The sequence below is a fragment of the Salmo salar genome, chromosome ssa24, assembly GCF_905237065.1.
Source record: "Salmo salar chromosome ssa24, Ssal_v3.1, whole genome shotgun sequence".
Lineage (NCBI taxonomy): Eukaryota > Metazoa > Chordata > Actinopteri > Salmoniformes > Salmonidae > Salmo > Salmo salar.
In genome coordinates, this window is record NC_059465.1 from 44,074,697 (window position 1) to 44,102,577 (window position 27,881).

Sequence of the window (27,881 nt, forward strand, 5' to 3'; positions counted from 1 at the left end):
CGTGAGCTTTGCACGAACTGAACTTAATTTCCCCTCATTTCACACAGCCAGATCAGACACAGCTAGGCGAGCGTGGGCGCTAGCTTTACTGACGAGGAGAACAATATCAAGAGAAGAAAGAAATCCCAAATAATCAATAATCAATCCACAAAGCACCAACAGCTCATTGGAGTTAAGCCCCAAGCAGTGATATCATGTGCCCATGCTTCCTCTGGCTGCGGATGGTACTCTGGGACTGCATCCCAAATAGCCCCCCCCCCCCCCTTATTCCCTTAATAGTGCACTACTATCGTGTGCCTGTGCCCTCTCCTCTGGTGATCACTCCGGGGGTGCGTCCCAAATGGTATCCTATTCTCTTTATAGTGCACTATACAGGAAATATGGTGCCATCTGGGACTCATCTCATGCGTCCTCCCCTCTAACACTCTGGCAGTCCCTACGAGAGAGATAGAGAGCATAAAGAGCAGCTAGCTAGCCTATAGTTGGTCTGGCATGTGTTAACATAATCTCCGGGTATGTGACTTCACACATAAGGACACGCTGACTGAAAATATAGGCAGATTTCACTTCTGTTGTAAAGAATGAGACACGTGTGACGTCCTATGACTTGTCCTTAGGATAACGAACAACAAGAAAAAAAACAGGGGACTTCGATCATCTCCTCCAATTGCATCTTTCGGTTAGTCAGTGATGGGGAAGGAGTGGTGGGGAAGGAGTGGTGGGGAAGGAGTGATGGGGAAGGTGTGATGGGGAAGGAGTGGTGGGGAAGGAGTGGTGGGGAAGGAGTGGTGGGGAAGGAGTGGTGGGGAAGGAGTGGTGGGGAAGGAATGATGATGAAGGAGTGTTGGGAAAGGAGTGGTGGGGAAGGTGTGGTGGGGAAGGTGTGGTGGGGAAGGAGTGATGGGGAAGGAGTGGTGGGGAAGGAGTGATGGGGAAGGAGTGATGGGGAAGGAGTGGTGGGGAAGGAGTGGTGGGGAAGGTGTGATGGGGAAGGAGTGGTGGGGAAGGAGTGATGGGGAAGGAGTGGTGGGGAAGGAGTGGTGGGGAAGGAGTGGTGGGGAAGGAATGATGATGAAGGAGTGTTGGGAAAGGAGTGGTGGGGAAGGTGTGGTGGGGAAGGTGTGGTGGGGAAGGAGTGGTGGGGAAGGAGTGGTGGGGAAGGAGTGGTGGGGAAGGAGTGGTGGGGAAGGTGTGGTGGGGAAGGAGTGATGGGGAAGGTGTGATGGGGAAGGAGCGGTGGGAAGGAGTGATGGGGAAGGAGTGGTGGGGAAGGAGTGATGGGGAAGGTGTGATGGGGAAGGAGTGATGATGAAGGAGTGGTGGGGAATGTGTGGTGGGGAAGGAGTGGTGGGGAAGGAGTGATGATGAAGGAGTGGTGGGGAAGGTGTGGTGGGGAAGGTGTGGTGGGGAAGGAGTGGTGGGGAAGGAGTGATGATGAAGGAGTGGTGGGGAAGGAGTGGTGGGGAAGGTGTGGTGGGGAAGGTGTGATGGGGAAGGAGTGGTGGGGAAGGTGTGGTAGGGAAGGAGTGGTGGGGAAGGTGTGATGGGGAAGGAGTGGTGGGGAAGGAGTGGTGGGGAAGGTGTGGTGGGGAAGGTGTGGTGGGGAAGGAGTGATGATGAAGGAGTGGTGGGGAATGTGTGGTGGGGAAGGAGTGGTGGGGAAGGAGTGATGATGAAGGAGTGGTGGGGAAGGTGTGGTGGGGAAGGTGTGGTGGGGAAGGAGTGGTGGGGAAGGAGTGATGATGAAGGAGTGGTGGGGAAGGAGTGGTGGGGAAGGTGTGGTGGGGAAGGTGTGGTGGGGAAGGAGTGGTGGGGAAGGAGTGATGATGAAGGTGTGGTGGGAAAGGAGTGGTGGGGAAGGTGTGGTGGGGAAGGTGTGGTGGGGAAGGAGTGGTGGGGAAGGAGTGGTGGGGAAGGAGTGGTGGGGAAGGAGTGGTGGGGAAGGTGTGGTGGGGAAGGAGTGATGGGGAAGGTGTGATGGGGAAGGAGCGGTGGGAAGGAGTGATGGGGAAGGAGTGGTGGGGAAGGTGTGGTGGGGAAGGTGTGGTGGGGAAGGAGTGATGATGAAGGAGTGGTGGGGAATGTGTGGTGGGGAAGGAGTGGTGGGGAAGGAGTGATGATGAAGGAGTGGTGGGGAAGGTGTGGTGGGGAAGGTGTGGTGGGGAAGGAGTGGTGGGGAAGGAGTGATGATGAAGGAGTGGTGGGGAAGGAGTGGTGGGGAAGGTGTGGTGGGGAAGGTGTGGTGGGGAAGGTGTGATGGGGAAGGAGTGGTGGGGAAGGAGTGGTGGGGAAGGTGTGGTGGGGAAGGTGTGGTGGGGAAGGAGTGATGATGAAGGAGTGGTGGGGAATGTGTGGTGGGGAAGGAGTGGTGGGGAAGGAGTGATGATGAAGGAGTGGTGGGGAAGGTGTGGTGGGGAAGGTGTGGTGGGGAAGGAGTGGTGGGGAAGGAGTGATGATGAAGGAGTGGTGGGGAAGGAGTGGTGGGGAAGGAGTGGTGGGGAAGGAGTGGTGGGGAAGGAGTGATGATGAAGGTGTGGTGGGAAAGGAGTGGTGGGGAAGGTGTGGTAGGGAAGGAGTGGTGGGGAAGGTGTGGTAGGGAAGGAGTGGTGGGGAAGGAGTGGTGGGGAAGGTGTGGTGGGGAAGGTGTGATGGGGAAGGTGTGATGGGGAAGGTGTGGTGGGGAAGGAGTGGTGGGGAAGGTGTGGTAGGGAAGGAGTGGTGGGGAAGGAGTGGTGGGGAAGGTGTGGTAGGGAAGGAGTGGTGGGGGGGTTCTCTGGTCGTTGTGGGGAGGAAGGGGGATGTAAGGGGAGACTCAGGGGATGGATGGATGGGTGGGAGGGAGGGAGGGAGGGGAACTGATAAGCAACCGTAGTTGCTGCATGGGATGGGAGGAATGGAAGAATGGCCCTGGGAGGGGATGACTGCGGTTTTACAGACTCCTAACCAATTGTGCTATTTTGTTTGTTGACCGAACTCAATGAGCTGTATAAAGCCATAAGCAAACAAGAAAATGCTCATCCAGAAGTGGGGCTCCTAGTGGTCGGGGACTTTAATGCAGACAAACTTAAATCAATTTGACCTAATTTCTACCAGATTGTCACATGTGCAACCAGAGGTAAAAGTATTCTAGACCACCTTTACTCCACACAAAGAGACGCGTACAAAGCTCTCCATCGCCCTCCATTTGGAAAACCTGACCGTAATTCTATCCTCCTGATTCCTGCTTATAAGCAAAAACTAAAGCAGGGCGTACCAGTGACTCTCACAATATGGAAGTGATCAGATGATGCGGATGCTAAGCTACAGGACTGTTTTGCTAGTACAGACTGGAATGTATTCTGGTATTCATCCAATGGCATTGAGGAGTATACCACCTCAGTCACCGGCTTCATCAATAAGTGCATCGATGATGTCGTCCCCACCGTACGTACATATCCGAACCAGAAGGTATGGATGACAGGCAACATCCACACCGAGCTAAAGGCTATATCTGCCGCCCTGCAAGGAGCAGGACACTAATCCAGATGCTTATAAGAAATCCCACTATGCCCTCAGACAAACCATCAAACAGGCAAAGCGTCAATACAGGACTAAGATTGAAACCTACTACAACGCTCGGATGCTCGTTAGATGTGGCAGGGTTTGCAAACTATTACAGATTACAAAGGGAAACCCAGTCGCGAGCTGCCCAGTGACGGAAGCCTACCAGACGGGCTAAATGCATTTTATGCTCGCTTCGAGGCAAGCGACACTGAAGCATGCATGAGAGCACCAGCTGTTCTGGATGACTATGTGATCATGCTCTTCGCAGCCGATGTGAGCAAGACCTTTAAACAGGTCAACATTCACAAGGCCGCGGGGCCAGACGGATTACCAGGGAGTGTACTCAGAGCATGCGCAGACCAACTGGCAAGTGTCTTCACTGACATTTTCAACCTCTCATTGACCGAGACTGTAATACCTACATGTTTCAAGCAGACCACCATCGTCCCTGTGCCCAAGAAACAAAGGTAACCTGCCTAAATGACTTACCCCCGTAACACTCACGTCTGTAGCCATGAAGTGTTTGAAAGGCTGGTCATTGCTCACATCAACACCATCATCCCAGAAACACTAGATCCACTTCAATTTGCATAGCACCCCAACAGATCCACAGATGAAGCAATCTCAATCACACTCCACACTGCCCTTTCCCATCTGGAGGAAAGGAATGTGAGAATGTTGTTCATTGACTACAGCTCAGCGTTCAACACCATAGTGTCCACAAAGCTCATCACTAAGCTAAGGACCCTGGGACTAAACACCTCCCTCTGCAACTGGATCCTTGACTTCCTTACGGGCCGCTCCCAGGTGGTAAGGGTAGGGAATAAAACATCTGCCACGCTGATCCTCAACACGGGGGATCCTCAGGGGTGTATGCTTAGTCCCCTCATGTACTCCCTGTTCACCCACGACTGCGTGGCCAAGCACGACTCCAACACCATCATTAAGTTTGCTGACGACACAACGGTGCTAGGCCTGATCACCGACAATGATGAGACAGCCCATAGGGAGGAGGTCATAGACCTGGAAGTGTGGTGCCAGGACAACAACCTCTCCCTCAAGGTGAGCAAGACAAAGGAGATGACCGAATATGTCCTCTTCACATCGACGGGGCTGTATTGGAGCGAGTTAGAGACTTTCAAGACCCTTGGTGTCCACATCACCAACTATCATGGTCCAAACACACCAAGAAAGTCTCAAAGAGGGCACAACATCGCCTTTTCCCCCTCAGGAGACTGAAAAGATTTGGCATGGGTCCCCAGATCCTCAATAAGTTCTACAGCTGCACCATCGAGAGCATCCTCACCGGTTGCATCACCGCCTGGTATGGTAACTGCTCGGCACTCGGCCTTAAGGCTCTACAGAGGGTAGTGGTTATGGCCCAGTACATCACTGGGGCCAAGCTTCCTGCCATCCAGGACCTATATACCAGACGGTGTCAGAGGAAGGCCTTAAAAATTGTCAAAGACTCCAGCCACCCTAGTCATAGACTGTTCCCTCTGCTACCGCAAGGCAAGTGGTACCGGAGCGCCAAGTCTAGGTCCAAAAGGCTCCTTAACAGCTTCTACCCCCAAGCCACAAGACTGCAGGAACAATTAATCAAATGACCACCCAGACTATATGCATTGGAACCCCCCCTCCACCCTTGCTACTCGCTGTTTACTACCCCTTTACCCCTACTTACATGTAAAAATGACCTCGACTAACATGTACCCCTCCACAATGACTCTGTACCGGTACCCCCTGTATATAGCCTCCACATTGACTCTGTACCAGTACCCCCTGTATATAGCCTCCACACTGACTCTGTACCGGTACCCCCTGTATATAGCCTCCACATTGACTCTGTACCGGTACCCCCTGTATATAGCCTCCACATTGACTCTGTACCGGTACCCCCTGTATATAGCCTCCACATTGACTCTGTACCGGTACCCCCTGTATATAGCCTCCACATTGACTCTGTACCGGTACCCCCTGTATATAGCCTCCACATTGACTCTGTACCGGTACCCCCTGTATATAGCCTCCACATTGACTCTGTACCGGTACCCCCTGTATATAGCCTCCACATTGACTCTGTACCGGTACCCCCTGTATATAGCCTCCACACTGACTCTGTACCGGTACCCCCTGTATATAGCCTCCACACTGACTCTGTACCGGTACCCCCTGTATATAGCCTCCACATTGACTCTGTACCGTAACACCCTGTATATAGCCTCCACATTGACTCTGTACCGGTACCCCCTGTATATAGCCTCCACATTGACTCTGTACCGGTACCCCCTGTATATAGCCTCCACATTGACTCTGTACCGGTACCCCCTGTATATAGCCTCCACATTGACTCAGTACCGGTACCCCCTGTATATAGCCTCCACATTGACTCTGTACCGGTACCCCCTGTATATAGCCTCCACATTGACTCTGTACCAGTACCCCCTGTATATAGCCTCCACATTGACTCTGTACCGGTACCCCCTGTATATAGCCTCCACACTGACTCTGTACCGGTACCCCCTGTATATAGCCTCCACATTGACTCTGTACCGGTACCCCCTGTATATAGCCTCCACATTGACTCTGTACCGGTACCCCCTGTATATAGCCTCCACATTGACTCTGTACCGGTACCCCCTGTATATAGCCTCCACATTGACTCTGTACCAGTACCCCCTGTATATAGCCTCCACATTGACTCTGTACCGGTACCCCCTGTATATAGCCTCCACATTGACTCTGTACCAGTACCCCCTGTATATAGCCTCCACATTGACTCTGTACCGGTACCCCCTGTATGTAGCCTCCACATTTGACTCTGTACCGGTACCCCCTGTATATAGCCTCCACATTGACTCGGTACCGGTACCCCCTGTATATAGCCTCCACATTGACTCTGTACCGGTACCCTGTATATAGCCTCCACATTGACTCTGTACCAGTACCCCCTGTATATAGCCTCCACATTGACTCTGTACCGTAATACCCTGTATATAGCCTCCACATTGACTCTGTACCGTAATACCCTGTATATAGCCTCCACATTGACTCTGTACCGGTACCCCCCTGTATATAGCCTCCACATTGACTCTGTACCGGTACCCCCTGTATATAGCCTCCACATTGACTCTGTACCGTAACACCCTGTATATAGCCTCCACATTGACTCTGTACCGTAACACCCTGTATATAGCCTCCACATTGACTCTGTACCGTAACACCCTGTATATAGCCTCCACATTGACTCTGTACCGTAACACGCTGTATATAGCCTCCACATTGACTCTGTACCGTAATACCCTGTATATAGCCTCCACATTGACTCTGTACCGTAACACCCTGTATATAGTCTCCACATTGACTCTGTACCGTAACACCCTGTATATAGCCTCCACATTGACTCTGCACCGTAATACCCTGTATATAGCCTCCACATTGACTCTGTACCGTAATACCCTGTATATAGCCTCCACATTGACTCTGTATCGGTACCCCCTGTATATAGCCTCCACATTGACTCTGTACCGGTACCCCCTGTATATAGCCTCCACATTGACTCTGTACCGGTACCCTGTATATAGCCTCCACATTGACTCTGTACCAGTACCCCCTGTATATAGCCTCCACATTGACTCTGTACCGTAATACCCTGTATATAGCCTCCACATTGACTCTGTACCGTAATACCCTGTATATAGCCTCCACATTGACTCTGTACCGGTACCCCCCTGTATATAGCCTCCACATTGACTCTGTACCGGTACCCTGTATATAGCCTCCACATTGACTCTGTACCGGTACCCCCTGTATATAGCCTCCACATTGACTCTGTACCGTAACACCCTGTATATAGCCTCCACATTGACTCTGTACCGTAACACCCTGTATATAGCCTCCACATTGACTCTGTACCGTAACACCCTGTATATAGCCTCCACATTGACTCTGTACCGTAACACCCTGTATATAGCCTCCACATTGACTCTCTACCGTAATACCCTGTATATAGCCTCCACATTGACTCTGTACCGTAACACCCTGTATATAGTCTCCACATTGACTCTGTACCGTAACACCCTGTATATAGCCTCCACATTGACTCTGTACCGTAATACCCTGTATATAGCCTCCACATTGACTCTGTACCGTAATACCCTGTATATAGCCTCCACATTGACTCTGTATCGGTACCCCCTGTATATAGCCTCCACATTGACTCTGTACCGTAACACCCTGTATATAGCCTCCACATTGACTCTGTACCGTAACACCCTGTATATAGCCTCCACATTGACTCTGTACCGTAATACCCTGTATATAGCCTCATTTGAGTTATTTTAATGTGTTACCTTTTTTTATCTTTTTTTTAACTTCAGTTGAGGCGGTAAATGGGGTCTGAGGGGAATGAGTTGGAAGGGAGCCTTTTGTGTTTATTTTCCTTGCATACCAAATATTACTAAACTGTTGATATTGATCCATGTCTTTGAATGCATTTCTTTGATTGGTATTTTGTTCTTTCAAGTGACAGCACACAGGTACAAGAAAATATGTGAAAATATGAAATGCAAATATAATAATTGAATATATCTGAATTAATGTGACTTTGAGTGTTGTACCTGTAACCACGGGCGGATCAGAAGGAAGTCCACCGTTTTATCACAACCAATCAGAAAGTACCACGTTTAACCACAGCCAATCAGAATGAAGTTAAGGAGGAAGTGACTCACCCTTTTGTTGTCATATATTGGCTTCTCATTGGTCAACGTCCCAAATATTGTGGGCTGAAAGGGAGAAGAAAAAAAATTCTGATTGCATTCAAGTTGAATGGACCAAATATCAATTACCTATGTTTCAAGTGATTGACATATGCATATCATATACTGTTCCCATAATGATGACTACTGTTTTATCAACAACCTGAAAAACAAATCAAAAGGAGAACACTCTTCATATAGTTAAAAAAAAAAAAAGGCCTTTATTATGATGGCATGTTCAATAGACAAAATCTTTAAAACTCTGATGTGTTTTTACATGGCCTTCGTCAGGGACTACGGAGAAGAAGAAAGAAAAAAAAAAAGAATTTCTCTCAGAAATCTCCTCCATGCAGGAAAAAAAGGTGCTTATGTTTCTGTACTCATTGCTATTCTAGGCCAGGCTGCGTGCCAACACAGTTCATTATATGCTTGGTTAGGTGTTATATGCTTGGTTAGGTGTTCTCGGCTTTGTTATCCTAATCCAGTTGTCTGTCTCTGCATCCGTAAGACCCATGGAGACAGAATGTATTATGTTGTACTATATGAATCTTTGGAGTTTAACTTTGGGAGGGGGATTGCAGTCACAGCCACTTGGTGTGGGTGGGACCTATTACCTATATATAGTGCACTACTTTAGACCAGGGTCTATAGGGAATAGGGTGCATTACTTTAGACCAGGGCCTATAGAGCTATGGTAAAACATAGTGCACTACTTTAGACCAGGGTCTATAGAGCTATGGTAAAACATAGTGCACTACTTTTGACCAGGGCCTATAGGGAATAGGGTGCACTACTTTAGACCAGGGATCTTTCATTGTCCTGCTTCATCCTCGTTCTCTAGATAAAACTCGAACCGCTCTGCTCACAGCGATCTTCAGGGTTTGATCAGTAAAATCCCTCCATCTTCTGTAAGAAGGTGTAAGAGGATTATGTACTGTATATGTTAAGACCGTTCGCTGGTCAGGACGACCAGGAAAGTCATTTCCTGTTTCAATCTGGTCTGTCATCGGGGGGTCTGGTCGAGTGGTCGTGCTGCTGACCTTGTATAACTCCCAGCATGCATCCCAAATGGCACTCGCTTCCCTATATAGTTGTTTTACCATGGCTCTATAGGCCCTGGTCTAAAGTAGTGCACTATGTTTTACCATGGCTCTATAGGCCCTGGTCTAAAGTAGTGCACTATGTTTTACCATGGCTCTATAGGCCCTGGTCTAAAGTAGTGCACTATGTTTTACCATGGCTCTATAGGCCCTGGTCTAAAGTAGTGCACTATGTTTTACCATGGCTCTATAGGCCCTGGTCTAAAGTAGTGCACTATGTTTTACCATGGCTCTATAGGCCCTGGTCTAAAGTAGTGCACTATGTTTTACCATGGCTCTATAGGCCCTGGTCTAAAGTAGTGCACTATGTTTTACCATGGCTCTATAGGCCCTGGTCTAAAGTAGTGCACTATGTTTTACCATGGCTCTATAGACCCTGGTCTAAAGTAGTGCACTATGTTTTACCATGGCTCTATAGACCCTGGTCTAAAGTAGTGAACCCTATTCCCTATAGTTCCTGGTCTAAAGTAGTGCACTATGTTTAACCATAGCTCTATAGACCCTGGTCTAAAGTAGTGCACCCTATTCCCTATAGACCCTGGTCTAAAGTAGTGCACCCTATTCCCTATAGACCCTGGTCCCTTTATAGTCCACTACTTTTGACCAGGGCTGCACATAACGTCCATCTATAGGGCCCGTAGGGCTCTGGTCAAAAGTAGTTCATTGTATAGGGAATAGGGTGCCATTTGGGGCAAAACGATTGTCCCTCTTCTCTCACTTCTAGTTCGTATGTTCTCTTCTCTCGACTCTCCACTTTAACCTCTCCACTTTAACCTGTAGCCTGTATGAGCCCTTTGGGAATGGACAGGGGTTCCTCATAGAGGGCAGTGGTCTGTACTGATCTGGAGCTCATGACCCCACTAAAGCAGTGATTCTCACCCAGGGGTTATGTATTGTATACATCTATCCATAGGGGGTACTTGAGAAGATTTGTGAGTCCAGAGGCCTAATGATAAGTTGCCATTGAAGGGGTAGGCTACATGGGAACCACTGCCCAATAACAGTAACATCTCTGACCTTGCTAGTTAATGGCCAGGGAGCATACAGCCAGTCCAGTGCTGCAGGCGAAGTACCTAGTCTCTCCCATTTCAGACTTATTAGTAATGAATAAGCTGAGAAGAGGCCAAGTCCTATAAAACATTTATGGGGCTGTACTGGATTTGAACAGGACTCAGCAGAAAGCTGGGGATGTGTTCCCTATGGCCCTTGGGTAAAAGTAAGGCACTCGATCAGAAAAATGGGTAACATTTGGTATGTAACCTGGGTCTTTTTTTCGAAATGATGCTAAAACGGTCGTTTTTGAGTTCGTTCTGGAATCAGACGCGGTTCGCCCTGCATGATGAAAGGCCTCGCTACAAATTCTGGAAATGAAATGTGAAGATTTAACGTAGACTGGACCAATACTAATACACATTTACACTGTGTCCCTTGTGTTCACCAACCAGAACACACTGCACTTAAATGAATCGCTTCTACTTTCCTAAGACGTGGGCATGTTTCCGAAACAGTCCCCTATATATATAGTTCATTACCAAATAATGCTCTGATCAGAAGTAGTGAATATGGTGTCATTTCAGACTCACACATGTCTTTGTTTCAACCCAGAGACCGACCACACATTACATAGTTGGGTTCACTGCTGTAGCCGGTAGCTACGAGCCGAAGATAAGAGGATTGATTTATGATTTATACCTCTTGAGTATCGTGTTACTGCTTGTGATCTCCGGATGACCTTTTTTTCAGAACCTCGTGAGTGTTCTAGAACGCTCTGTTCCATTGGCGTGAGTGAACACGGCGTAGAATCTAACGGTGTTCCTAGTGTTCTGACCAACAAACCCAAGGGAGGGAACACAGATGGTCGTTGCCTTGATTACAGTCGCTACAGAAACCGCTGCAGCACAGTGAGTGAATGAACTGCCAGTGACCTCTCTCGGTGCGCTTTGTGGTTGTTGACAAACAAAAACGGCAACCTCTGCCCTTTCGCCTTTTGTTCTCCCTGACCTTAAGTAATTAGGGTTATTAGCCCTGAATGTTAAAGCATTGTCTTTTTTTTTTTTTTGGTCAAATGTCAATAAAGGTTTTGGTGATAAAAAAAAAAAAAAGGACAAACTCATTCCATTTGGTGATTGGACTGAATTTTCTTTCCTCAGACGGACATCTGGAAGACGCTTGCCACCAGGAGGAGACCTAAGAAAAATTCTACAAACCCATGATGGAATGGTACAATAGCGTTGAATACCTTGTGATTCCCAGCCTCTCTACAACATCAACATGCCGCGACACCAAATCATTTCAACAGTCAGAACCACAGGAAAGGGATTACAAGGTTGTATGTACGGTCGTGTCAAATCAAAGGCGTTGGGAGGAAGAAAATTGAATGATAAACTGTCATATCTAAACAGATACAGTTATCGATGTTGTCGTTTTGCTTCGTCCTAAATGGCACCCTATTCCCTTTATAGTGCTCAACTATAGGGCTCTGGTCAAAAGTAGTGCACTATGTAGGGAATAGGGTGCCATAAGGCTCTGGTCAAAAGTAGTGCACTATGTAGGGAATAGGGTGCCATAGGGCTCTGGTCAAAAGTAGTGCACTATGTAGGGAATAGGGTGCCATAAGGCTCTGGTCTAAAGTAGTGCACTATGTAGGGAATAGGCTGCCATAAGGCTCTGGTCAAAAGTAGTGCACTATGTAGGGAATATGGGTGCCATGTAAGTCCTGGGTGAGAATGATTAATTCATTCTTAGGAACTGAAGATGACGCCATAATCAGAGAAAAGCAATAATCCTTGAAGTACCTTTATGGTTTTGAGTTGACCTTCAAGTACCTTTAGTCGCAAAAACGGCATAAAATCACTTATTTATAGGTTAAAAGGATTGAGCATTCACGCTCCCTGCCTGAATATAAAGAGAACTGGGCCCACGTTTTGAGACATTAGCTGTAGGAATCTAAAGAGAACTGGGCCCAGGTACTGAGACGTTAGCTGTAGGAATCTAGAGAGAACTGGGCCCAGGTACTGAGACGTTAGCTGTAGTAATCTAAAGAGAACTGGGCCCAGGTTTTGAGATGTTAGCTGTAGTAATATAAAGAGAACTGGGCCCAAGTTTTGAGACGTTAGCTGTAGGAATCTAGAGAGAACTGGGCCCAGGTTTTGAGACGTTAGCTGTAGTAATATAAAGAGAACTGGGCCCAGGTATTCAGACGTTAGCTGGCACCCTATATACTGTAGGGCACTAATTTTGATCAGAGCCCATAGCCACAAGTTGTGCACTATATAGGGAAGACGATTCCATTTGGGATGCTGTCATTGACCTCCATCAGTAGGACATGTAGCCATTCCTGCAAACAAATGTCACTGTAATAATTAGGGTTGCAAAACTTCGAGAACTTTTAAATAAATTCCCTGGTTTTCCTGAAATCCCAGTTGAATGAATCCTGGAATCAGGAGGGGTATAAGCAGGAAATCTGTGATCCTGGAATCCTGGAATCAGGAGGGGTATAAGCAGGAAATCTGTGATCCTGGAATCCTGGAATCAGGAGGGGTATAAGCAGGAAATCTGTGATCCTGGAATCCTGGAATCAGGAGGGGTATAAGCAGGAAATCTGTGATCCTGGAATCCTGGAATCAGGAGGGGTATAAGCAGGAAATCTGTGATCCTGGAATCCTGGAATCAGGAGGGGTATAAGCAGGAAATCTGTGATCCTGGAATCCTGGAATCAGGAGGGGTATAAGCAGGAAATCTGTGATCCTGGAATCCTGGAATCAGGAGGAGTATAAGCAGGAAATCTGTGATCCTGGAATCCTGGAATCAGGAGGAGTATAAGCAGGAAATCTGTGATCCTGGAATCCTGGAATCAGGAGGGGTATAAGCAGGAAATCTGTGATCCTGGAATCCTGGAATCAGGAGGGGTATAAGCAGGAAATCTGTGATCCTGGAATCCTGGAATCAGGAGGGGTATAAGCAGGAAATCTGTGATCCTGGAATCCTGGAATCAGGAGGAGTATAAGCAGGAAATCTGTGATCCTCCAACCAGGATTTCTGAAGAAGAAAAAAAAACAGGGAATTGATTGAAAGTTGACGTAATTTTGCAACCCTAGTAAGTGTAACCGATGTGAAATGGCTAGTTAGTTAGCGGTGGTGCGCGCTAATAGCGTTTCAATCAGTGACGTCACACGCTCTGAGACTTGAAGTAGGGTTTCCCCTTGCGTTGCAAGGCGCGATGGATAACGATGCTTCGTGGGGTGTCAGTTGTTGATGTGTGCAGAGGGTCCCTGGTTCGAGCCCAGGTTGGGGCGAAGAGAGGGACGGAACCTACACTGTTACATAAGGATGTATTTACTAAAATCATGACCTACCTTCTGTACACTGTGTTCTGTTCTAAGACTGCTGCCTATAGACAAACCAATCAACCAGGGATAGATAGGCCTACAGTGTTGCATAACTTGTTCTGTTCTAAGACTGCTGACTACAGACAAACCAATCAACCAGGGATAGATAGGCCTACAGTGTTGCATAACTTGTTCTGTTCTAAGACTGCTGCCTATAGACAAACCAATCAACCAGGGATAGATAGGCCTACAGTGTTGCATAACTTGTTCTGTTCTAAGACTGCTGACTACAGACAAACCAATCAACCAGGGATAGATAGGCCTACAGTGTTGCATAACTTGTATGTCGGGGCCAGCTGTTGTTTTTCAGCTGTTGTTTTTCAGCTGTTGGTCTTCTAACCCCGAGAGGTCAGTGGCTGTGCATGTAGCGATGGAGCGCACAGTTTGTGTTTGACAGATAAGGCAGGAGCCCTAACAGACTGTCCACACTGGAGGAAGCATCGCTACTGCTGGACACCAACATGACAGCAGTCACAGTATCAAAGTACACCGATGCATGCAAAAACACCCCTCCGTGTATCAAATGAATCATGAGAAATGTATGAAACGTATGCATTCACTACTGTAAGTCGCTCTGGATAAGAGCGTCTGCTAAATGGCTAAAATGTAAATGTAAATATTAACAGTGATGTAACATTTCAACATATTTATTAGTGAAACCAAAGTGCTGTAACATATATATATATATATATTCAATCAAATAACCTGGTACACACACCAAAACTTTTCAAATGTTCAAATGAAAAGGCTGTTGCACAGAAAAACGTGGACAGTGGGATGCAGATCCGAAGCCCTGGACAGCGACATAATAAAACGAATCATTGGGATCACGAGATCAGAATGACTGCTAAGGCTTGATCAATAAATTAAAATCATGAAATAGGTAGCCTAGCCTACAAAACAAAAACAATCCATTCAAATTTAATTTAATAAAAAAAAGGCGTGATTAATATGAGATCAATAACACTGTCCCCGTTGTCGACGTGTTTCAGAAAAATCAAAAGATTGGTTTTAGCATTTAGTTTAGAAGCTCTGACAAAGTCAAAGAGAACAAGAAACACTTTTTAATGAGAAAAACAGAAATCTACCTCGGGTAATCATTTGTTGTTGTTGTTAAATACTTCAGTTGTCAACGATGTAGCCTAAAATGCAATACTGATGATCATTTTAAGGAGAAACAAATTTACACTGAACAACAATATAAAACGCAACATGTAAAGTGATGGTCCCATGTTTCATGAGATGAAATAAAAAGATCCCAGACATTTTCCGTACGCACAAAAAGCGTATTTCTCTCAAATTTTGTGCACAAATTTGTTTATATTGCTGTTAGTGAGCATTTCCGCTTTGCCAAGTGTCACGTCCTGGCCAGTATAAGGGTTAATTGGTATTGTAGTTTGGTCAGGACGTGGCAGAGGTTATTTGTTTTATGTGGTTCAGGGTGGTGTTTTTGTAGTAAGGGCATTTGATTTAGTATTCCGGGGTTTTTGGGCACTGTTTGAGATTCACGTATTTCTATGTTGATCTAGTTAGTTGTATGTCTATGTTTGGTTAATTGGGGTGGACTTCCAATTGAAGCCAGCTGTGTGGTGTTGCCTTTGATTGTAAGTCCTATATTAGTTGGGTGTGTTTGTCTGTTTAATTGTGGGAGATTGTTCTGAGTTTAGCCTTGTGCCTTGTCAGACTGTGTGTTGATCGTTCGTTCGCTTTTGTTATTTTGGTGTTCATTTTGGAGTTAATAAACCTGAAGATGAGCTTACATATACCTGCTGCGTTTTGGTCCTCCTTAACCAACGACAACCGTGACACCAAGATAATCCATCCATCTGACAGGTGTGGCATATCAAGAAGCTGATTAAACAGCATGATCATTACACAGGTGCACCTTGTGCTGGGGGACAATAAAAAGGCCACTCTAAAATGTTCAGTTTTGTCACAACGCCACAGATGTCTCAAGTTTTGAGGGAGCGTGCAATTGGCATGCTGAGTACAGGAACATCCACCAGAGCTGTTGCCTGAGAATTAAATGTTCATTTTTCTACCATAAACCACCTCAGATGTCGTTTTAGAGAATTTGGCAGTACGTCCAACCAGCCTCACAACCGCAGACCACGTGTAACCACGCCAGCCCAGGACCTCCACAACCGGCTTCTTCACCTGTTGGATCTGAGACCAGCCACCCAGACAGCAGATGAAACAGAGACCAGCCACCCAGACAGCTGATGAATCTGAGGAGTATTTCTGTCTGTAATAAAGCCCTTTTGAGGGGGGAAAAAAATCATTCTGATTGGCTGGGGGCCTGGCTCACCAGTGGGTGTTTTCCAATTCCTCTGGACTGTTGTTTGTGCGTGTGTGCTCTACTCTTAAACGTACTGTGAATGAAAGGTGACTGTTCTGCAACAGGGAGACTAGCGGCAAAGAAACTGCAGAGTCTACAAAAAAATATATTTACTGTAAAGTCAGAAATGTTACATACCCGCTGCTTGGAGGCGTGCCTCAGGCCTAGATGGGGCTGACTTCGAGACTGTGGGGAAGAGAGGAAAGCGAGAGAGAGAGAAAGAGAGACAGGGGAGCATAGGGAGAGAGGAGAGAGAGAAATTATTTAAAAAATGTACTCACATATTAGAAAGTGGATCAACATGTGTGAGTCATGTAATCATGTACAGCATTGAGGATGATATTAGTTTCACGTGTTATCTGTGTACAGTCGTGGCCAAAAGTTTTGAGAATGACACAAATATTAATTTCCACAAAGTTTGCTGCTTCAGTGTCTTTAGATATTTTTGTCAGATGTTACTATGGAATACTGAAGTATAATTACAAGCATTTCATAAGTGTCAAAGGCTTTTATTGATAATTACATGAAGTTGATGCAAAGAGTCAATATTTGCAGTGTTGACCCTTCTTTTTCAAGACCTCTGCAATCCGCCCTGGCATGCTGTCAATTAACTTCTGGGCCACATCCTGACTGATGGCAGCCCATTCTTGCATAATCAATGCTTGGAGTTTGTCAGAATTTGTGGGGTTTTGTTTGTCCACCTGCCTCTTGAGGATTGACCACAAGTTCTCAATGGGATTAAGGTCTGGTTAGTTTCCTGGCCATGGACCCAAAGTATCGATGTTTTGTTCCCCGAGCCACTTAGTTATTACTTTTGCCTTATGGCAAGGTGCTCCATCATGCTGGAAAAGGCATTGTTCATCACCAAACTGTCCCTGGATGGTTGGGAGAAGTTGCTCTCGGAGGCTGTGTTGGTACCATTCTTTATTCATGTCTATGTTCTAAGGCAAAATTGTGAGTGAGCCCACTCCCTTGGCTGAGAAGCAACCCCACACATGAATGGTCTCAGGATGCTTTACTGTTGGCATGACACAGGACTGATGGTAGCGCTCACCTTGTCTTCTCCGGACAAGCATTTTCCGGATGCCCCAAACAATCGGAAAGGGGATTCATCAGAGAAAATGACTTTACCCCAGTCCTCAGCAGTCCAATCCCTGTAACTTTTGCAGAATATCAGTCTGTCCCTGATGTTTTTCCTGGAGAGAAGTGGCTTCTTTGCTGCCCTTCTTGACACCAGGCCATCCTCCAAAAGTCTTCGCCTCACTGTGCGTGCAGATGCACTCACACCTGCCTGCTGCCATTCCTGAGCAAGCTCTGTACTGGTGGTGCCCCGATCCCGCAGCTGAATCAACTTTAGGAGTCGGTCCTGGCGCTTGCTGGACTTTCTTGGGTGCCCTGAAGCCTTCTTCACAACAATTGAACCGCTCTCCTTGAAGTTCTTGATGATCCAATAAATGGTTGATTTAGGTGTCACGGGTGTCGTTGGGTAGAAACGACCAAAACGCAGCAGGAATGTGGATGCTCATCTTGATTATTTATTAAATAAAGTGAACAACAAAAAACGAAGAATGACAGAAGACAGTTTAACAGGCTAAAGTAACAGCAGTGCTAAAGATAACTGCCCACAAAATCCCCAGGTGAAAACAAGCATCTAATATATGACTCCCAATCAGGAACAACGACGTACAGCTGTTCCTGATCGGGAGCCACACAAATCACACAGAAATATACAGACTAGAAAACCATAGAAAACCAACACTAGAACATATACTCAAACCCCAGACTACATAAACCAAACACCCCTTTAATGACACACACAACCCGAACCATATGAAACAAATACCCTTCTGGCACGTCCTGACCAAACTACAATACAAATACTCCCTCTACTGGTCAGGATGTGACATTAGGTGCAATCTTACTGGCAGCAATATCCTTGCCTGTGAAGTCCTTTTTGTGCAAAGCAATGATGACGGCACGTGTTTCCTTGCAGGTAACCATGGTTGACAGAGGAAGAACAATGATTCCAAGCACCACCCTCCTTTTGAAGCTTCCAGTCTGATTTTTGAACTCAATCAGCATGACAGAGTGATCTCCAGCCTTGTCCTCGTCAACACTCAACACCAGTGTTAACGTGAGAATCACTGACATGATGTCAGCTGGTCCTTTTGTGGCAGGGCTGAAATGCAGTGGAAATGTTTTTTGGGGGGGATTCAGTTCATTTGCATGGCAAAGAGGGACTTTGCAATTAATTGCAATTAATCTGATCACTCTTCATAACATTCTGGAGTATATGCAAATCGCCATCATACAAACTGAGGCAGCAGACTTTGTGAAAATGTATATTTGTGTCATTCTCAAAACTTTTGGCCACGTCTGTACTATATAATATATAGCCCTATAGTCCTACCTACCGTTAGCATGTATCCTTTGTCCTGATCTTGATTCTTGACCTGATCTTGTCTGTTTACACTTATACGATCAGAATCAGATCACAATGCGTCTTTTAATCGTCTCCACTTGTCTAAAGATGTGGGCACAATGTGTGTACAAGATCAGGACAAAGGCTACATGTTAGAACCAGATATAAACAGGGCTTTTGATACATAACTTGTCTTCTTCTTCTTAGCTCCGCAAGCTAATTCTATCTTCCTCTGGTGTGGCACGCTTGATTCACATTTTAACAAACCAGGTTCAAAATCCACACACACACACACACACACACAATGAAGCTCTATTATCTCTAGTGAATTCCCCCCCATATTAGACTGAGCATAAATATATTACACACACACACACACACACACACACACACACACACACACACACACACACACACACACACACACACACACACACACACACACACACACACACACACATAATAAGCTCTATTATCTCTAGTGAATTCCCCCCCATATTAGACTTTGAGCCTTGATGGGGGGGGGAATTCAAAATGAATGATTCAAGACTCAGAACACAGGAATCCCCTGAGCCTTGTTTAGTAAAAGAGTGAAATGTCTGTAATAAATCTGTAATACATCTTCAGGAGGAAGACATTTTACGAGGCCGTGCCATCTGGAGAGATGGAAGAATCACCAGATAATGTTCCCTTCCGTCTAGCCCGGCCGTCTGTCTGTCTGTCTGTCTGTCTGTCTGTCTGTCTGTCTGTCTGTCTGTCTGTCTGTCTGTCTGTCTGTCTGTCTGTCTGTCTGTCTGTCTGTCTGTCTGTCTGTCTGTCTGTCTGTCTGTCTGTCTGTCTGTCTAGCCCGTCTGTCTGTCTAGCCCGTCTGTCTGTCTAGCCCGTCTGTCTGTCTAGCCCGTCTGTCTGTCCGCCTGTCCGCCTGTCCGCCTGTCCGCCTGTCCGCCTGTCCGCCCGTCCGTCCGTCCGTCCGTCCGTCCGTCCGTCCGTCTGTCTGTCTGTCTGTCTGTCTGTCTGCAGTGATGGAACCAGGACAGCTGACCAGCTCTAAGTATTGTTACTAGTTATGCACTATTTGAAGGATGTTTAAACCCAGCCTTCAATGCAATCCGCGTTATAAGCACTATAAGACTCATTGAAGATTAAGCCGACATGCACAGGGTTTTACCATAGATGGGATCTATGCGAACGTCAGGGAAAATGCCTTTTAAAAGATGCACTGTCATCTAGTGACCTGTGCTAGAGCGTGACTCGGATTGAATCTCGGCCAAAGACGATTGGCCGATAGATGTGTGGAATGTAATGTATATGTCTGCAGTGTGGACTTTTAAATGTGTCTGCAGTGTGGTCTTTTAAATGTGTCTGCAGTGTGGTCTTTTAAATGTGTCTGCAGTGTGGTCTTTTTAAATGCGTCTGCAGTCTGGTCTTTTTAAATGTGTCTGCAGTCTGGTCTTTTAAATGTGTCTGCAGTCTGGTCTTTTAAATGTGTCTGCAGTCTGGTCTTTTAAATGTGTCTGCAGTCTGGTCTTTTAAATGTGTCTGCAGTCTGGTCTTTTAAATGTGTCTGCAGTCTGGTCTTTTAAATGTGTCTGCAGTGTGGTCTTTTAAATGTGTCTGCAGTGTGGTCTTTTAAATGTGTCTGCAGTGTGGTCTTTTTAAATGTGTCTACAGTGTGGTCTTTTAAATGCGTCTGCAGTCTGGTCTTTTAAAATGTGTCTGCAGTCTGGTCTTTTAAATGTGTCTGCAGTCTGGTCTTTGGTCTTTTTAAATGCGTCTGCAGTGTGGTCTTTGGTCTTTTTAAATGAGTCTGCAGTGTGGTCTTTGGTCTTTTTAAATGTGTCTGCAGTGTGGTCTTTTTAAATGCGTCTGCAGTGTGGTCTTTTAAATGAGTCTGCAGTGTGGTCTTTTAAATGTGTCTGCAGTGTGGTCTTTTTAAATGCGACTGCAGTGTGGTCTTTTAAATGTGTCTGCAGTGTGGTCTTTTTTAAAGTGTGTTTGTGAAGGGCTGTTTGTGATTCCAGTGCATCACATTTCAATCCTGATGAAAGCAGCGTTGTGTTGTCACACTCACCAGCGGAGAGGAACTATCAAACAGACTACTATAAAGTCAGGTTCTCACCAACCAGCTGCATCAACATAGGCCCACACTCCACCCACCCCACACACACAAAACCTTAATACTGAATCAAATCTGCCTATCCCAAAACAGTCGATTATTCCTTGTACCAGTTTCAAGGGATCCTGGAGAAGGCTCATCAAATAGGCCAGAAATAGCTAGGGGATGATAAGGATTTACAGTCCTGCAGGCATCTTCAGAGCCTATGCTCCCGGACTCTTCTCCCAACCTAAAACTTTATGTATTTAAGCAAGAGCTTCCACAGTAAAACGCTACAAAGATAATATTTCCTAGATTTAAATCATATTCCAACTCCTTACTAATGTAATAGTATAGTAAACCGGATTCCTTTATTTCCAGAAACACAGATCCTTATTCAATTAACTAAGCAGATGCAAAAAAAATCCTCAATCAATTAACCTAATTAAGAACCAATTAACCTCATTAAGAACCTCAATTAAAACAACATGCACTGATGACAAAGAATCCAGAACAACGAAATTGAGTTTGTTTCAGAAGAGGCAGAGTGCCGGTTTAATCACAAACCGTACACAAGCATGATAAAATGTGTAGAGTTCTCCCCAAAGAATGCAAGAGGGACGCTGCACCACCTTGTGGACTGGCTGCGCCATTATGTAAAAATAATTTATACAGTACCAGTCAAAAGTTTGGCCACACTGACTTATTTAAGGGTTTTTCTTAATTTTTTATTATTTTCTACATTGTAGAATTACAGTGAAGACATCAAAACTATGAAATAACACATATGGAATCATGTAGTAACCAAAAAAGTGTTAAACAAACAAAAACAATTTAAGATTCTTCAAAGTAGCCACCCTTTTCCTTGATAACAGCTTTGCACACTCTTGGCATTCTCTCAACCAGCTTCACCTGGAATGCTTTTCCAACAGTCTTGAAGGAGTTCCTACATATGCTGAGCACTTCTTGGATGCCTTTCCTCATCTCAAACTGTCTCAATTGGGTTGAGGTCGGGTGATTGTGGAGGCCAGGTCATCTGATGCAGCACTCCATCACTCTCCTTCGTGGTCAAGTAGCCCTTACACAGCCTGAAGCTGTGCTGGGTCATTGTCCTGTTGAAAAACAAATGATAGTCCCACTAAGCGCAAACCAGATGGGATGGCGTATCGCTGCAGAATGCTGTGGTAGTCATGCTGGTTAAGTGTGCCTTGAATCCTAAATAAATCACTGACAGTGTCACCAGCAAAGCACCACCACACCATCACACCTCCTCCTCCATGCTTCACGGTGGGACCCACGCATGCAGAGATCATCCGTTCACCTACTCTTCGCCTCACAAAGACACAGCTGTTGGAACAAAAAATCTAAAATTTGGCCCAAGCAAGTATCTTTTTCTTATCGTTGTCCTTTAGTAGTGGTTTCTTTGCAGAAATTCACACAGTCTCCTCTGAACAGTTGATGTTGAGATGTGTCTGTTACTTGAACTCTGTGAAGCATTTATTTGGGCTGCAATTTCTGAGGCTGGTAACTCTAATGAACTTATCCTCTGCAGCAGAGGTAACTCTGGGTCTCCCATTCCTGTGGTGGTCCTCATGAGAGCAAGTTTCATCATAACGCTTGATGGTTTTTGCTACTGCACATGAAGAAACTTTCAAAGTTCCTGAAATGATCCGTATTGACTGACCTTCATGTCTTAAAGTAATGATGGACTGTTGTTTCACTTTGATTATTTGATTTTGCTTTTGACTGGTACTGTATATATATATATATATATTACTTTTACTGTTATATATATTTTACTATCTGTTATTTAAGGCCATTTTTGCTTGAGATTGCAGAAAATGGCAATTGCAGGTGTTCAAAAAAGGGGGAACACACAGTTATACTACAGTTATACTACACAGTTATACTACACACAGCTATACTACACAGTTATACTACAGTTATACTACACACAGCTATACTACACAGTTATACTACAGTTATACTACACAGTTATACTACACACAGCTATACTACACAGTTATACTACAGTTATACTACACTGTTATACTACACACAGCTATACTACACACAGCTATACTACACAGCTATACTACACAGTTATACTACACAGTTATACTACACACAGCTATACTACACACAGCTATACTACACAGTTATACTACACTGTTATACTACACACAGCTATACTACACACAGCTATAGTACACACAGTTATACTACAGTTATACTACACAGTTATACTACACACAGCTATACTACACACAGCTATAGTACACACAGTTATACTACAGTTATACTACACAGTTATACTACACACAGCTATACTACACACAGCTATACTACACAGCTATACTACACAGTTATACTACAGTTATACTACACACAGCTATACTACACAATTATACTACAGTTATACTATACTGTTATACTACACAGTTATACTACACACAGCTATAGTGCACACAGTTATACTACACACAGCTATACTACAGAGCTCTACTACACAGTTATACTACACACAGCTATAGTACACACAGTTATACTACACACAGCTATACTACAGAGCTCTACTACACAGTTAAACTACACAGTTATACTACACAGTTATACTACACACAGCTATAGTACACACAGTTATACTACACACAGCTATACTACACACAGCTATACTACACAGATACAGTATATACACTACACACACACACACACACACACATATATATATATATATATATATATATATATATATATATATATATATATATATATATATATATATATATATATATATATATATATATATATATACACACACACAACACACAGAATTTCTCATGCAGATGCAAGTACAGAGGTTAGAATCATATCTATTCACTCAGAAATATCCTCCTCTTCCCCATGACCTGCTTCCCTCTGTCTTCCTGAGAAGGACCACTATCGCTCCTTACCTCCGTCCCTTTTTTACTGTCATGCTGATATAGAGGTCAGAGTTGTGTGTCTGTGTGTGTGGTTGTCAAGACTATGAAGCTGAATCCACATTCTTATCTCCGCTCTGCCTTTGTAACAGACTTATGACAGCCTGCGGACTCCCTGAATCCCAGTGTTGTATGGCCTGTATTTGTCTGTCACAGGCGGCTGGTGGCCACCTTCATTTGGGGAGTACAGCTCATAGTAATGTGGCTGGAACGGTGTAAATGGAATGGTATACATGACACGCATGTTTTTCAATGTGCTAGATACCATTCCATTTACTCTGTTATAATGAGCTGACCTCCCCTCACCAGCCTCCTGTGTGTCACGTCCTGACCAGTAAAAGGGGTTGTTTGTTATTGTAGTTTGGTCAGGGCATAGCAGGGGGTGTTTGTTTAGTGTGTTTAGGGGTTTGTTGGGCAATGTTCTATGTTAGTATATTTCTATGTTCTTTCTAGGTCTTCTATTTCTATGTGTAGTTTATTGGGTTGACCTTCAATTGGAGGCAGCTGTTCCTCGTTGCCTCTAATTGACGGTCCTATTTAATAGGGGTGTTTTCTTTCCAAGGGATTTGTGGGTAGTTGTTTCTCCGTGTAGTCATTGTACTTTACGGGACTGTTTGTCGTCGTTGTTTTGTGTTCACGTTCTACATAATAAAGAAGATGAGTGTACACATTCCCGCTGCGTTTTGGTCCAATTCATACGACGAGCGTGACACTGTGGTAGTCGAATCAAATGAGTTGAGTTCAGTCAATCATCCTGATGAGCCCTTCCCATCTGTAGTTTGTTTCAACGCTAGGAGCAACAGCAGCAAGGTGTTAGTTAAAACTTGTAAAAGAAAGTGATGTTTATTTCAATAGGTGAGGGAGAATTAGCTTGTAGTATTGGTCACCAATACTACAACAACAACAAAAAGGCTCTAGTTTAGTCTAATCTTGATTATTGTCCAGTCGTGTGGTCCAGTGCTGCAAGGAAAGACCTAGTTAAGCTGCAGCTGGCCCAGAACAGAGCGGCACGTCTTGCTCTTCACTGTAATCAGAGGGCTGATATAAATACTATGCATGCCAGTCTCTCTTGGCTAAGAGTTGAGGAGAGACTGACTGTATCACTTCTTCTTTTTATACTGAAACATTAAAGTGTTGAAAATGCCAAATTGTTTGCATAGTCAACTTACACACAGACCTGACACACACACTTACCCCACCAGACATGCCACCAGGGGTCTTTTCACAGTCCCCAAATCCAGAACAAATTCAAGAAAGCGTACAGTATTATATAGAGCCCTTATTGCATGGAACTTCCTTCCATCTCATATTGCTGAAATAAACAGCAAACCTGGTTTCAAAAAACAGATAAAGCAACACCTCACGCCACAACGCCTCTCCCCTATTGGACCCAGATAGTTTGTGTGTATGCATTGATATGTTGGCTACGTGGGCATTTTTAAAAATGTATGTAGTTCTGTCCTTGAGCTGTTCTTGTCTATTGATGTTCTGTGTTATGTCATTCTGTATTATGTTTCATGTTTTGTGTGGAACCCCAGGAAGAGTACTTGATTTTGTTTCTGGTAGTATAGCAATTGATATGGTGAAAACGATGTGTAGGGAGGCAGAGGCACAGAAACTCACATCAATGCCTTTGTCACATAGCAGTGTTGAACAAAATGCGTGCTTTTGCTAGCAATTTATTTATTTTACTAGACAAGTCAGTTAAGAACAAATTCTTATTTTCAATGACGGCCTTGGAACAGTGGGTTAACTGCCTTGTTCAGGAGCAAAAGGACAGATTTTTACCGTGTCAGCTCAGGGATTCGATCCAGCAACCTTTCGGTTACTGGCCCAACGCTCTAACCACTAGGCTACCTGCTGGTTACTGGCCCAACGCTCTAACCACTAGGCTACCTGCTGGTTACCAGTCCAACACTCCAACCACTAGGCTACCTGCTGGTTACTAGTCCAACAATCTAACCACTAGGCTACCTGCTGGTTACTGTCCCAACGCTCTAACCACTAGGCTACCTGCTGGTTACTGGTCCAACACTCTAACCACTAGGCTACCTGCTGGTTACTGGCCCAACGCTCTAACCACTAGGCTACCTGCTGGTTACTGTCCCAACGCTCTAACCACTAGGATACCTGCTGGTTACTGTCCCAACGCTCTAACCACTACCTCTACCCTGCCGCCCCCATAAGGAAACTCTGAACAAATCAAAAATTCCACCAGCTTCTGCTCTCTAAACAGACGTTAGTAGTGAGGGCCGAGACGCATTCACTTTTGTTCACTATACATGTCAGATGTTATTCACAAGGACATATTGTTCTGTCTCACAATTCCCAAGCATGAAACAGCACAGGGGATGTTCAGTGTGCTGCGTGGCTATATTGATGAAAAACAGGATTCCATGGGATCAAATGGTGGGCTTTTGCACAAATAGGGCTCCGTCTATGGGGCGGCAGGGCAGCCTAGTGGTTAGAGCGTTGGGCCAGTAACTGAAAGGTTGCTGGGTCAAATCCCCGAGCTGACAAGGTAAAGATCTGTCGTTCTGCCCCTGAACAAGGCAGTTAACCCACTGTTCCCTGGTAGGCTGTCATTGAAAATAAGAATTTATTTTTAAATGACTTGCCAAGTTAAATAAAGTTTCATTTAAAATGGAAATATGGTGAGGCAGGCCTCTGCACTCTAGTGATGAATGCTCTCACTCTGCCATATGGACAACATTGTATGATACACTGAGAGAAACTGGTGGCAAAAGAGCAGAGCAGAAAACAGCATCAGTAAGTATCCCACATGAGCAGAGCCGGTCCTGACCTTCCTGGGGCCCTAAGCAAAATTCTGCTAAGGGGGCCCTCCTACCTATGAGCCATGTAAACCATTTGTCATTTCTACACTGTCACACCTGACACCCCCAATCCTTTAAATCCTCCTTTAAAACAGTTTGCTCCATCTGTCGGTCTAAGAATAAGTAGACCTATACAGAACAGAATGAAGTATAAACAAACACAATTTATTGAATATAATATTTTCTATAGAATCTTAAGATAAGTGAATATTAAGATTAACATAAATATAAAAATGTAGAAAATAATGAAATATAACAGTGAGCTTTGGCTCTACTGCCTGGTAATTAGTCCAGTCCTCACAATATTATACAATTAGCTTTGTCTATACAATGCAAACATAAGCCTGTAGGCTATGGCTGCAGCTATATGTCTTAAAATAGTCAAATAAAACCTATACATCTGTATGATTAACTTTGGTTCCCTCTACAGCCTGGGCATTTTCAGCATCAGCATGGGCACCAGTCTATCTGGGCACCAGTCTATCTGGGCACCAGTCTATCTGGGCACCAGTCTATCTGGAAGAAATGGAGAAAGTATGTCACATAGTTAGTTAAGCAGTCATTTACACAAATTCACTTCTGCCATACAATCTTAAAATGTTACTAAGTGTGTAAACATTTGGAATGTTTGAATTAAAATCTTACCATCAAAATATTCCTTTCCTGCACTTTCTTGAGGCAAAATCATCAATGATGTCATCGTGGGACATCGTGTTTCCCCACGTCATGATTTATGATCACTCAAACGTTCCTGTGAGATTGAAGACCTTAAGTAGCTTTTTATTTTATTTGATTTAACCTTTATTTAACCAGGTAGGCCAGTTGAGAACAAGTTCTCATTTACAACTGCGACCTGGCCAAGATAAAGCAAAGCAGTGCGACAAAAAAACAACAACACAGAGTTACACATGGAATAAACAAACGTACAGTCAATAACAAAGCTCCTCTCTGCCTATGTTACAGGTAGGGTGAATGCAATTCTTAGGGCTATCCAAAAGGTTAGGATAGAGTTCCTCCAGGTTTTTCCTCACAGAGAAAGGAAAGCAGCTCAAAAGGCAGTCATCTTATCTGACGGCAGATCAGGTCAATTCTATATCTCGTGTGTCAGATCCATTCCACTGATGCCACAGTCATCTCTGAAGGTTAGAGTGTTTTCAACTTCCATCCAGTGAGGCTTATAAGATTCACTGGACATCTGAGAGGCAGTGTTGAAGTTCAGCAGCGCTCCATATTTGGTTTTCACCCGGTTGAGTGTTTCAAATCTCTCATCCATGGATGTCACAGCAGAGTTGACCACAATGTTGAAGTAGTTGACTTCAAGGTTTTTCAGTGCGTCAGTCACTGGTTTATCAGGAGCCTCATAGCTGAAAGGCCTCTTGCTGTTTCTCAGTCTCTTCTCTTTCAGAAAAGCCTCCACATTCAT

General features: G+C 44.9%; 2 protein-coding genes across 2 annotated transcripts in view; both read right to left on the reverse strand.

Moving 5' to 3' along the window:
- LOC106585945 (ras-GEF domain-containing family member 1B-A) overlaps positions 1 to 16,299 on the reverse strand; it is a 147,849-nt gene extending 131,550 nt beyond the window's left edge. Inside the window, exons 1-2 of the mRNA XM_014172695.2 lie at positions 16,265 to 16,299; positions 8,274 to 8,327 (exon numbers count right to left, since the gene is read on the reverse strand). The gene's annotated coding sequence lies outside the window, so the exon portion shown is untranslated. The remainder of the gene's footprint in view (positions 1 to 8,273; positions 8,328 to 16,264) is intronic.
- LOC123730391 (proline-rich extensin-like protein EPR1) lies at positions 681 to 27,881 on the reverse strand. The gene is made up of 2 exons (XM_045706832.1): positions 27,647 to 27,881; positions 681 to 2,773 (listed from the first exon to the last, which is right to left on the reverse strand). The coding sequence occupies exons 1-2, from the start codon at positions 27,879 to 27,881 to the stop codon at positions 681 to 683; spliced, it is 2,328 nt and encodes a 775-aa protein (XP_045562788.1).